The sequence below is a fragment of the Populus trichocarpa genome, chromosome 18 (genome assembly GCF_000002775.5).
Source record: "Populus trichocarpa isolate Nisqually-1 chromosome 18, P.trichocarpa_v4.1, whole genome shotgun sequence".
NCBI classification, from domain to species: domain Eukaryota; kingdom Viridiplantae; phylum Streptophyta; class Magnoliopsida; order Malpighiales; family Salicaceae; genus Populus; species Populus trichocarpa.
The window spans coordinates 641909-655016 of record NC_037302.2 but is presented as its reverse complement, the minus strand read 5'-3'; the positions used below and the strand labels follow the sequence as shown (position 1 = coordinate 655016).

General features: G+C 29.2%; 2 protein-coding genes across 2 annotated transcripts; both read right to left on the bottom strand.

Annotated features, from left to right (window-relative positions):
- Positions 1 to 2668: 2668 nt before the first annotated feature.
- LOC7476232 (UDP-glycosyltransferase 73B4) lies at positions 2669 to 4090 on the bottom strand. Its single transcript, XM_002324908.4, has one exon. It carries the CDS (start codon positions 4088 to 4090, stop codon positions 2669 to 2671), a length of 1422 nt encoding a protein of 473 aa, XP_002324944.1.
- A 5794-nt stretch (positions 4091 to 9884) lies between these two features.
- On the bottom strand, positions 9885 to 11545 carry LOC7476233 (UDP-glycosyltransferase 73B4). Its single transcript, XM_002324909.3, has one exon. The coding sequence runs from the start codon at positions 11504 to 11506 to the stop codon at positions 10028 to 10030; it is 1479 nt and encodes a 492-aa protein (XP_002324945.2). The 5' UTR covers positions 11507 to 11545; the 3' UTR covers positions 9885 to 10027.
- Positions 11546 to 13108: the final 1563 nt, after the last annotated feature.

The following is a 13108-nucleotide window of genomic DNA, read 5'->3' as shown; positions in this document are numbered from 1 at the left end:
ACATTCAAATTTATAGAAAAAGTATATGATAATGTGCAGACACGGTTTATACATGGATTTGAAATTTTAAAAAATAAAAAAATAAAAACTCTACATCAATACAATTTTCAAAAAAAAAAAAAACCCTTGTTTGACACTTGAAAAATAGCTAAACTTTTTTAATTTTATTTTCCCCCCCTCTAAAAAATGCTCAAACTTCGCCACTGATGGAACACAATTATCTCATGGAACCGAAATGTGTTGTTTGGGTGTAGTTGCGGTTATTTTTCAAAATGCTTTTTATTTAAAGATATATCAAAATAATATTTTTTTTATTTTTTAAAAATCATTTTTGATACTAGCACATCAAAATAATCTAAAAACATCAAAAAAATATTGATTTAAAGTAAATAAAAAAATAAAACAAAATTTAATTTTTTAAAAAACGCTTTTAAAATATATAAACAAAAGTATTTTTAACCGATAGAGAGATTTGTTTTTTGGCTTTCAGACAGTCAGGGAGATTTTATTTTTTTTTGTTTTTTTCTCTGGTTTGTGTAAATTTTTTAAAAGAATACTAGCTTTTTACCTGTGTTACGTTAGGAGTGAGATTTTAAATTAATTTATAACACGAGAGAAACAAATAACTGTTTTATAGATATGTTTTCATGTATTATAACTTTTTTTAATTGAGAAATTATTTATACTTTATAAATTAAATTAAAAATATATGAATTGGTAAATAAAAAAGTTCATAAGGTTAATTAAATATGGAAGCTAATATTTCTAGTAAAAAAAACTGGTTGTTGTTTTTATCTATTTATTGTGGGGGCTGATTATTGTTACTAAATACAAAAGATTTTCAATTTTTTAAATGAGTCATACAAATACATCTAATTTATATAAAATAAAAAATTGAAAACAGATTATAATAATCCCTTCCAAGTATTATTAAACTAAAAAATATTTTTTAAAAAAATTAAATATTTAAAAATAAAGTTCAGAAGGTTTATTATCAATTAAATTGAAAACAGACTCTGTGTCTGTGTGTTTGTAAATAAATATCAATTTACTTGCAAAAGGTTCATGAACACTTGGAATGGTTTATTATAATGTGAATGATGTCCTCTTCGTTTATGAAGTAACAAAATGAAATAACTTCTTACGTTATAGTTGCAATTGGTCATTTGTAATTTCCATTCTTATGAAACGATTTGTTATATAACAAGAGAAATTAAATAAACTCTTACGTCATAATAGGTAAATATATTTCATAGTTTGTAAAGAAATCATTAAAAAAAATAAAATAAATGAAGGTTTTGTCGTTTACACAGATTCATTGCACTATGAACAGAAATGGTGTAATAATGATTTTACTATTCTAAAAACAATAATTGAATTGATTATTGAGAGTAATACAATCCTTTTATAAAGTTTATTAGTCATTGTTAGATTGATCGGGGTTAGCTCAGTCTTTTTATATTCATAAAGTATAGTAAAATAACTAAATTACTCTTAAAAGTAAAGTCTACTTAACTGGCATCTAGAGGATTTTTCATATTTTTAATTTTTTAAAATATAGTAAAATGATTAAATTACCCTTAAAATCAAAATCTCTTTAATTGGCATCCAAAGGCTTTTTTGTATTTTCATCTTTCTTTTTTTTGTTATAATCAAGTTGATTGAGGAGAAATATGATATTTTAATAAATATAAAATATTATTTAGAAATCAAAATTGTCTAGCACATTACACGCGACAACACGTCAATATTCTTGCGTGTTCAGACGGCATGTGTAACTTATTTCTATGCTGAAGTCAGCTTCCCTTAACATCCTTGAAAATGTCTCGGTGGAAACTTCCTCCCTAGACATCGCGTGTAACTTATTGACTTTCGGTTTGGTGCCGTCAACCTTTGTTTTTTTTTCTTTTTTGCTTCTTTTCTCTCTTTTCTTTGAGTTTTGCACCAGACCGTTCAAAGTCTTAAAGAACCCTTCAATTTATTTTTTCTTCAAGTTGGTCCTTATTTTTTTATTACTATTTGTTTTATTTAAAATAATTCATATAACTAGAGTTTTTTTTTCAATTTCATCCTTTTCTCATCTGTCAGATTTGGTCCTTATTCTTTTGATTGCTATTTATTTTATTTAAAATAACTTTAAAATTTATTTTTTTACAATTTCATCCTTCATCAACTTTTTTTCTATCAGATTTGATCCTCGTTCTTTTAATTGCTATTTTCTTTTACTTTCACAAAATTTTTAAATTGAGATTTTTTTTTTATTTCATCATTTAACATTAAATTGGTTGAGAATTGAGCTTTTTGATTGAACTAAATTTAGGATTTAACTGGTTGTGAATTTAGAATATTAATTCAGGTTTAGGAGATTTGTATGAGTTTGCTTTTTTAAAAAAAAAACTCATGTTTCTTCAGTTTCATCCTTCAACATTTATCTAATTGGAGATTGAGTTTAATTATTCTTTATCTATATAATTTTTCACTAATTTTGAAAATAACTCGAGTTATTTTAGGTCTTTTTATTTGTTATTATTTGTTAAATTTAGCTATTTTATCATATTATTATAACCCTAATCTTGAATTTTTCTTGCCGCGTGGAGAATGAAAGGAAATAACAAAGGAAGCTAAGAAGCAAATTTCTGCCTCCCTTAATTAGCATATGCTCTACTAATTAACATCGACGAAGTTGGTCAATGAGCTTGCTCAGGGTATCATGCGACGACCCATCTTTTTGCACCGCCCTCCTAGCCACCCTGCCTAAGGGCTCTGCTCTCTCCCGTGCACTCCTTCCCTTTTGTCCTCCCATCAACTCCTTCACACCTTCACTAATAGCTTGCCTTGAAACAAGGATTTCAGAGCCTTGATTTTGCACCTTTTTGATACTAGTCCCGGCTCCAAGTCCATCTACTATAAGCTTTGCATTCAAAGATTGTTCAGCCATCATGGGCCAAGCCAGAATCGGCACACCAGCTGCTACACTCTCTAGGACCGAATTCCAACCACAGTGACTCAAGAACCCGCCTGTTGCACGATGAGATAGTATTTGGCGTTGATCAACCCATTCTTTTACAATCAAACCTCTACCTTTTATTTTCTCTTCCACGCCACCAGGTAAAGACCATGACTTTGAACGTACAACCCATAAGAATGGAAAGCCTGACTCCTCCAAGCCAAAGGCTACCTCATCAAGCTGAGAATCTGATACAGCAGCTTGAGTACCAAATGAAACATAGATCACAGAATCTGGTGTGATTTGCTCATCAAGCCATTGTGTTGACATGGAGGAAATTTGACTTTGGTTAATGGATTTCTCAAGACCCTCCATTTCGTCATACAAAAATAAAGGGCCTAGACACCAAGCCTTAGCCCCATTCATGTAAAAAGACTCAAAAGATGGGATATGATTCTCTTCTAACTCTTTAAAGCTATTAACAATGATTCCCCAACTCTTTGCATCATCCTCACCCACCTCTCCAATGAATTTAGACATGGGATCATCATGGTTTGATGAGTTCACGGTTTCTGCAGGCAAGTCTGCTTTAGTTAAAGTGAAGGGAAGTCTCATACCAGGCAGGTCAACAGGATCAAACATAGACAATGAATCTATTTGTGGTGCATGTACCCAAGATGATTTGCTAATGGCCATTGATAGAACACCCATGCCATGAAAGGCTAACCTAGGGACACCTAATGCTTGACATGAAGCAAGTGACCAGCCTAGAAAGAAATCAGAAATAACACATAAAGGAGGGGTGTTGGATTTTATCATTGTTTCAAGTACCTGTTCAAAGGGCTTTTGTAGTTCTTTGGTGGCTTGAAGAAAAGGAAGGAGAAATTCCATTGAAGGAAGTTGAGATGTGTTCTCACAACCTTTTGGGAGGCCATCAATGGTGGGGAATGGGATTTCATGGAGATTGATATCAGGGTGATTAGTAACATACTTGGCCATTGAGTTAGCATTTGACGGGGTGGTGATGATGGTCACTTTGATTTGTTGATGTGAAAGAGCTTTTGATAGGTAGAGTAATGGAAGAGTATGGCCTTGAGCCATGAAAGGAAAGATAACAACATGGGATGATGAAGAAGAAGGCATGGTATGACTCTTGCTCTTGCTTTCTCAATTTGTGCATGGCCCTCGTTGATGCAAACTATGGGTGCTTATAAAGGAGAAAATTTGTTTTAATTATATATGTGTGTGTGTGTGTGTGTGTGTGTGTGTGTGTGTGAATTCAAATTAGTATTTAATTTATCTTGATTAATTAAGTCATGATTATATTGGTTAGTTATTATTTATCGTCACGACCGTTACTAGTCCCTACTCCCTATATGACAGATATTAACCATTAATTATAAGTTTATAATCAAATTTAATTATTTTCTTATATTTAATGATCAGAGCATCTTTCATGGATTAGTAAAAGAGACTGGGATTTCTCATTTGTTTTGAAACATTATCTATTATAAACATTATCAATCATTTAATTTTTTAATTTCGTTGAAAGTTTAAGGGCGTTGAATTTATTTATAAAATAAATAAATTAAGATTGCTTTAAGAAGGAGAGAGAGTGTTGAGTAAAATCTCGTTAATTTGGTATGGCAAATATATACATTAATTTCCTTTAATTTCAATACGTATACTCACTTAATTATAAATAAAAAAATATACAAGTCAAGTTCTACTTTAAAATGAAATATAATTACAGAACAGTCGTAATTAATCTGTTATTTGAATTCAAAGACTAAGATTTGACCAATGTAATAAATCATGTTTCAAGAAATATGAGAGGATCTCAATCATATTAAAAAATAAGAAACAGCTTTTAATCATTCATTATCTTGGAAAACAATGCATATTAGCTAATATCTATTCAAAGCCATTTAATTAAGATTAAATCAGCTAAAATGAACTTTTCTATTTTTAAAACGTTACTCCAAGGATTCACACTTTTAATTTTTAATTTTTTTATGTTTCTAAAACAGTACTCCAATATATTAATATTTGTATTTCTTCTCTTTTCTAAAAATTAATTTTAATTAATTTTTTGTTTCATGATAAGAAAATTGATGCAAGCATGAAGAAAAATAAATTTGTTATAAGTCAAAATCATCAAAGATCATAAACATCATAAATATGAAAAGACTTTCAAAATACTTAATTTTATTTCTTTATGTTTCACTTGCTAAAAAGTTATTATAACCCTTTATATAGAATAAACTAGAAAATTCTAATAATGCTAAATAGAAAAAATAAACTAAAAAGAATATTCCTTTCAAATAGAAAAAAACTAGAAAAACATCATAATCTTTGAACTCTAATATCAATTGACGCAAGCAAAAGCGAACGGTAAAATATTTGTTATAAGTCAAAACTCTCAAAAATCGAGAACATCATATATATATATATATATATATATATATATATGAAAACCTTTTAAAATACTTAATTTTATTTTTAATGTCTTCACTTCTCAAAAAAAAAAAAAAAAAACTATTCCACCCCAATACTAGGAAAAACTATAAAACCCTAATAATAGTAAATAGAAAAAACAAACCAGGAAGAATATTCCTTTCAAATATAAATAAACAATGCATGCATATTAGCTAATATCTATTCAAAGCCATTTAATTAAAATTAAATCAACTAAAATGAACTTTTCTATTTTTAAAACGTTACTCTCTAAGGATTCACACTTTTAATTTTTAATTTTTAATTTTTTTATGTTTCTATAACAGTACTCCAATATATTAATATTTGTATTTCTTCTCTTATCTAAAAATAATTTTAATTAATTTTTTGTTTCATGATAAGAAAATTGATGAGGCATGAAGAAAAATAAGTTTGTTATAAGTCAAAATCATCAAAGATTATAAACATCATAAATATGGAAAGACTTTCAAAATACTTATTTTTATTTCTTTATGTTTCACTTGCTAAAAAGTTATTAAACCCTTTATATAGAATAAATTAGAAAATTCTAATAATACTAAATAAAAAAAATTAACTAGAAAGAATATTCCCTTCAAATAGAAAAAAACTAGAAAAACATTATAATCTTTTAACTCTAATACCAATTGACTCAAGCAAAAGCGAAGAATAAAATATTTGTTAGAAGTCAAAACTCTAAAAAACTGAGAATATCATATATATATATATATAGAAAAACTTTTAAAATACTTAATTTTATTTTTAATGTCTTCACTTTTCAAAAAAACCATTCCACCATTATGTATAGAAAAACTATAAAACCCTAATAATAGTAAATGGAAAAAACAAATTAGGAAGAATATCCCTTTTAAATATAAATAAACTAGAAAAATATTTTTTTCAGGACGTGTTTGTTAAAATAATTAAGATGAAACACAAAAAAAAAAGTTAGAATTCTGAATGATCTGTGTATTATAAGTGCGTAGTCTTAACCTAAATACAATAAAATATATATAGGTTAAACTGAAAGTATTATTTTACCCTTACTAAATAAGACTACATAAATATTATTTAACAGTATTCACTCTTAAAATTGATGACTTTTCTTATTTATTTTTGAATAATTTTTATATGCACACGATCAATTAGAAACAGAACATTAATTTTACTAGTTGATTTTTAATTAGTTTTTTAGGGGTTTTTTTTGCAGTTTATAATTAATTAAAATAGAAGGTGGTAATAATCTCTTCATCTTGCATCACAACTTCATCATTAACTTTGAATTAAACGTCTTATTTATTGATTGGTTAATGGGGCATTCAATTACTGGTCGTGACCACAGCCTGCATTAATTACTACTAAAAACAAAATAAGGGTCTTGTGAATATATGCTAAGAATGATTTTTTTTCTGCCTCGTCAATTAATGTTGCTGACTAAATGGTCATGTTTGGATTTATAGCCAAGTGTAAAGACTAGGTTGAACAAGGTGAACTGGATGATGAAATTGAGGACCACGGGCTGACTTTCAATGAACAACAACCTCCTAATTAATTTTGTAATTGGTTTATTACACTAATTAATCTAGCTAATTGTCTGGATCATTAACTCTTATCTGTTAATTACATTAATTAAGGCATGCATAATTCCACGTCATTTCTAGACAAGTCCACCACTTTGCATAATTTGTAGTCTGTCGGTAAATTCATCATTAATAACTTTAATAATAGCTTTACAAATAGAACATATAAAAATGGTGGTCTTAAAGAACAAGTAAATGGTTACAAATTTAGAAGGGTCTTAGAGGACATTAACCTTGATGATCTCGCACATTAATTAACATAGTAATTGGGTTTAATTCGTCATGCGATGTAACAGGTGTAAACTGTGAAGAGAAGCTTGGCCGACAAGATGTTGGCACAAGAGGAACATCGAGTATTCTGTGTTAGAGACAAGGATAATGAAGCACGTCTGATGAAATTGAGGAACATATCATGGTAACATGCAATGAACAAATTAAATAAAAGAATCATCCCGTTCGATGATGCTTAATTATTGATACTCTCAAAAATATATAATAGAAAATCCAATGGGCATCAATTCCATTGGTGTCATTTTTTTATTAAATTATTTCTTCAATTACTCAAGTATATATTATTGTTTCGTTTTTCTTTCTTGAAAAGTTTTTTTAAAAAAATTTACACCACCAAGCAGGGATGGAATGAAGAATTTAAGGTTTTGTTTGTTTTTGTGTTTCAAAAATGTTTTTGAAAAAATTTAAAATTTTTTTATTTTTTTTGTTTTAAATTAATATTTTTTTAGTGTTTTTAGATTATTTTGATGCGCTGATATTAAAAATAATTTTTAAAAAATAAAAAAAAATATTATTTTAATATATTTCTAAATGAAAAATAATCACAATTATATTTTTAAACAGGTTCTTAGATGGAAGAAGGTGAATATAAAAATAACTGATATTTTCAAAGTGCAGAACACGTAAAATTGAAGAGAATAATAGTATTTAAAAAAAATGTAAGATTTTCACCATCCAACGTAATTCCACCCACAAAATAGAGAAGCGTATGATTTCAATTATTTCAAAACTTTTTTTTTGTTTTGTTTATTGATGAAAGAGTCTTTTAGCCAAGTTTACTAAATAGAGATTTCTTCTTCTTCTTTGTTTTATTTAGATTTAAGAATATTAGACTTGTTATCCATGCAAAATTCTCTTCTTATTGTCAGAAAATTTTATTTGAAACATTTACTTAATTCATATATTTGATGTTAAATTAAAAATAGAATTCACTCAGTTTTAAAGTTAATTTTTTATTGAAATTTCATTTTCAACATAAATTCCTTATAAATATATCATAAATCGTTCAAACTTCATATTTATAATTTTTTTATTTTTAATATTTTCAGCATGTATAAAACATTAATATGATTAAAATCAATTATGGGTGAATAAAAAATTGATCTCAAAGAATTTTTGATTTGCATGTTTTGAAAAAACATAAAACCTTCTAAAAAACTATCTCACATGGGAAAAAAACAAGTTTTTCTGGTTATTTATATAATAAAAATATGAGAAGTTAAAATTAAATTCAAATAACATTCAAGTTTTTAAATGAAAAATGACATAAGAAAAATGAAGTTTGAGCTTCAACCAACCACATGTGCTCGAGTCGAGTTAGGCTGGTGTTTCTTTTAATATAAAATAATTATAGAGTTATAGAAGATTATTTTTTTGTCAACCTACTTTGAGGTTGGGGTTGAATTTATAATTTTTTGTCCTATAAAAAATTATTTTTGCCAGCCTATTGTTTTGTTTAGTCTATGAAAAAAATAATTTAATTAGTTTTTTCTAGAATAGTTTTTCTAGATCAAAAACATCGAATTTAAATCAAAATTGGCATGCTTAATTCTTGTTTTATAGAGGGTAATCAAAATTGATAATAGAAAAAATTAGTTCCAATAATTATAAAAATCAATTCTATATTAGTTTTGGTTCAGAAATCTATTATATAAAAAAAAAGGGATTGAATGAAGAGTTTTGGCAATATTTTTTCCTCACTTCAATTTTCAATATTTTTTGCTTTAGTTTTAGCTTTGTTTTAAGCTTTATTTTTCCTTCATATCTAAAGCTTAGATTTGATCTTTGTAAAGAGATACTTGAATTAATTTTTTTAGATTGATGAATCATATTTAGAAATACATCCAAACAAAGCGGTACTTTTAAAATCTTATGATGCATATTATAAACATTTTATTTGCACTAAATGAGAAGAAATAAAATTTTAAAGATAAATGATTAATCCTTTATAACAATAACATCTTAACTTGATCGAATTCTAAGAGTTTCAACAAGTAAATACTTTTTATATTTTTAGTTTAAGTTTTATACCTTATAACTTTAATATGCATGCTAAGATTTTTGTTTATATCTCCTGTGCAAATTTGGATATATATCTTATATTTGTACTAATATATCTAATTTGATATTTATTGTAAATTTACTTTGAATAATATAAGAATTACATGGTTATAAATTAAATATTCTAATTAGTCTAATATCTTGGACAACACTTACAAGATATCTTAATTTAGATTTGAGCCTAAGACAATGATTTTGAGAATGAATCTACTTGCTCATCGACTATTTTGTCACAATTATCATTTACATTTCCAATAAAAGCCGTGTAAAGAGTTTGGTAATGGAGAATTTGTTCAAGAAATCACATGACCAAATTAATCTTATAATATAAACACCCTCGTAATAGTCATTTGTTGCACCGAATGTTGGCTTATGTCTCCTAGTGGCAACAAGGAGGAGACTGGTGTGCCGGGCAACTCTTCTCTTGTCAAAGTGAAGGGAAGTGTCATGCCATGAAGGTCTAAAGGATCAAACATTTGACATTGATTTTAGTTGTGGTGAATGAACCCAAGAGGATCTTCCAAAGGCCATAGATAAACGCTTTTTTCATTAACTTAAATCAATTTCCCTTACAATGAGCTAGAAATTTATGTCAATTTGAAGTACGAGGAGATGATTAGACAAACATCTCGCGCATATATATATATATATATGATAACATTATGCATATATACTACATAGAGACACGAAGTTGATCAATGAGCTTGTTCAGGGTGTCATGAGACGACCCACCTTTTTGCACTGCCCTTCCAGCCACCCTGCCCAAGGCTTGCGCTCTCTCCTTTGCAATCCTTCCCTTTGATCCTCCCATCAACTCCTCCACACCTTCACATATAGCTTGCCTTGAAACAAGAATTTTAGAGACTTGATTTTGCACCCCTTCGACACTAAGCCCGGCTCCAAGTCCATCCACTATAAATTTAGCATTCAGTGATTGTTCAGCTATCATTGGCCAAGCAAGAATTGGCACACCAGCTGATACACTCTCTAGCACTGAATTCCAACCACAATGACTCAAGAACCCACCTATTGCACGATGAGATAGTATTTGGCGTTGATTGACCCATTCTCTTACAATCAAACCCCTATTTTTTATTTTCTCTTCCAAGCCAGTAGGTAAAGACCATGTCTTTGATCTTACCACCCATAAGAAAGGAGATCCTGACTCCTCCAAGGCAAAAGCCACTTCATCAAGCTGGGAATCTGATACATCAGCTTGTGTACCAAATGAAACATAAATCACAGAATCTGGTGTGACTTGCTCAGTCAGCCATTGTGTTAAAGTACAGGAATGGTCTTGGTTGGTGGATTTATCGCTTCCCATTTTTTCATACAAACATAGAGGACCTAAACACCAAGCCTTAGCCCCATTGATGTAGAAAGATTCAAAAGCTTGGATGTGACTCTTTTCTAGCTCTTCAAAGCTATTAACAATAACTCCCCAACTCTTTACATCAGCCTCTCCTACTTCTTGTATGAACTGGTAAAATTTGTCATCATGTTCTGGTAAGTTGGTCGACCCTGGCAAGTCTGCTCTAGTCAAAGTGAAGGGGAGTTTCATGCCAGGAAGGTCTAAAGGATCAAACATTGACACTGATTCCAGTTGTGGTGCATGAAACCAACTAGATTTGATGATGGCCATTGATAGAATACCCAGGCCATGAAAGACTAGCCTAGGGACACCAAATGCTTGGCATGAAGCAAGTGTCCAGCCAAGAAAAAAATCTGAAATGACACATATAGGAGGGGTTTTGGATTCCAACATGGTTTGTAGGACTTGCTCGAAGGGCTTTTGGAGTTGTTTGGTGGCATGGAGAAAAGGAAGGTGAAATTCCATTGAAGGTAGTTGAGAGGTGTTTTCACAATCCTTAGGTAGGCCATCAATAGTGGGGAATGGGATTTCAACGAGACTGATTTTGGGGTGATTAGCAATGGTTTTGGCTATTGATGTCGCATTTGACGGGGTGGTGATGATGGTCACCATGATTTGTTGACGTGAAAGAGCTTTTGATAGGTAGAGTAATGGAAGAGTATGGCCTTGAGCCATGAAAGGAAAGATAACAACATGGGATGACGAAGGAGAAGGCATGGTAGGACTCTTACTCTCGCTGCAAACTATTTCCGTCTGTGTTCCTTGGTGTAGAATCGGCATTTATATAGACAAAATTCTATTTTACTTGTATTTGCTGTTCTTATGTTTTTTTTTTCTTTTTTTATCTACGTCAATTGTGTGTTTTGTACAACTTCTTGTATCGAATTAATTGCCATAATCAAAGGGTTATTGATCAATTTAATTTTTTGTGATGCAACAACCGAATAAATCAATTCAATTATTCCTGCTGCCCAGCACATGGTAACATGGGTAGCTAATTAACTAAGAAAATCCTCGTTTTAATCAATCCTAAAACAAATATCGAGGTTTTAGTACTGTAAGAAGCGAATTGTAAAGACAAAGTTGACCAAGATGCAACCTCCACACATATTTTAATTAGAAGCTTTATGAATGCATGCATGGACAATGTAACTGGGGAAGAATCCACAAGATAAAACAACCGGCACCTTCTTCCACCGATCTTGTTTGAGGAGTTTGAGGAGGTGTTTGGAAATATAATAATATTTGTTTTTTAAAGTATTTTTTATTTAAAAATATATTAAAATAATATTTTTTAATTTTTAAAAAATTATTTTTGATATCAATACATCAAAATGATTTGAAAATATAAAAAAAATTAATTTAAAGTAAATAAAAAATTAATTTTTTTTCAAAAACGCTTTTGAAATACAAAAATAAATTAACAGAGAATCTTAGATAATTCCTAGATAAAGATCTGATCATGTCTACGAGAGGCATGGTCAAATTTTGATTTTGTTCAGGCATTCCATCATCTAAAAATTAGGATATTTTAATTGGAAGAAAAAAAAATTAGAAAAAATCAAATCTAAAACATGAACTCTATTAGGTGGATTGTATTTTCAAAAATCATATAACTAAACCGATACATTATACTTATTTATTTTAATTAACTAAAGAAAACCAAAGTTTATTTAACAAAATACTTCCAAGGATGGATAGAAATTGATAATAGAGAAATAGAATTCTTCTTTTTCATTGGCATGTGTCAAGAAAGGCTAAAATTTGCACCAATGTCGTCTCATTCTACCTAAGGGCAACAAGGCACTCCCATGCTTTCACTTGTCCTAAAATAATTTTCATTTTCTAAAATTTTTAAATATTTCATTTTGGTTTATTTATTTTTTCAATTTTTCAAAAAAAAAAAAAATTCCCTTTCCAAAATGGAATATCCGCCCTCCTCTCTACCCATCTAGCTCAGGCACAATGGGCACAGAAACAATATGGGCCCTGACGTTTGTCTATTCCATCCGAGAGAAGAAAGTCATTTGGGCCCTGAAATTGGTTTATTTTTCAGGCTTTGTAACTGTTATCTCGATCCAACTTAAATTAATTCTACTAATATTATTTTAATATTTATTAATGGTTTTGATATATTGATGTATAAAATTAAAAAAACATGTTTTAATATATTTTCAATTAAAAAATGCATTGCACCGTATTATTAAACAACACTTCAACTGCAATCTTAGACCCTGAAATGTGATTAAGAAACCAAACCATGTTTTCAATGTTGCTGACTGGAAGGCCTAACGTTGATTGGTGCGAATCGCACAAGGTCGAAACAATTAGGACTAATGTGGAAGGTACATTGAATTTAGCAGATGTTTGCGAGCAGCATAA

Excerpts from the sequence above, each read along its gene's own strand:
- LOC7476232 (XM_002324908.4), bottom strand. The coding sequence starts at position 4,090 with ATGCCTTCTTCTTCATCATCCCATGTTGTTATCTTTCCTTTCATGGCT.
- LOC7476233 (XM_002324909.3), bottom strand. The coding sequence starts at position 11,506 with ATGCCGATTCTACACCAAGGAACACAGACGGAAATAGTTTGCAGCGAG.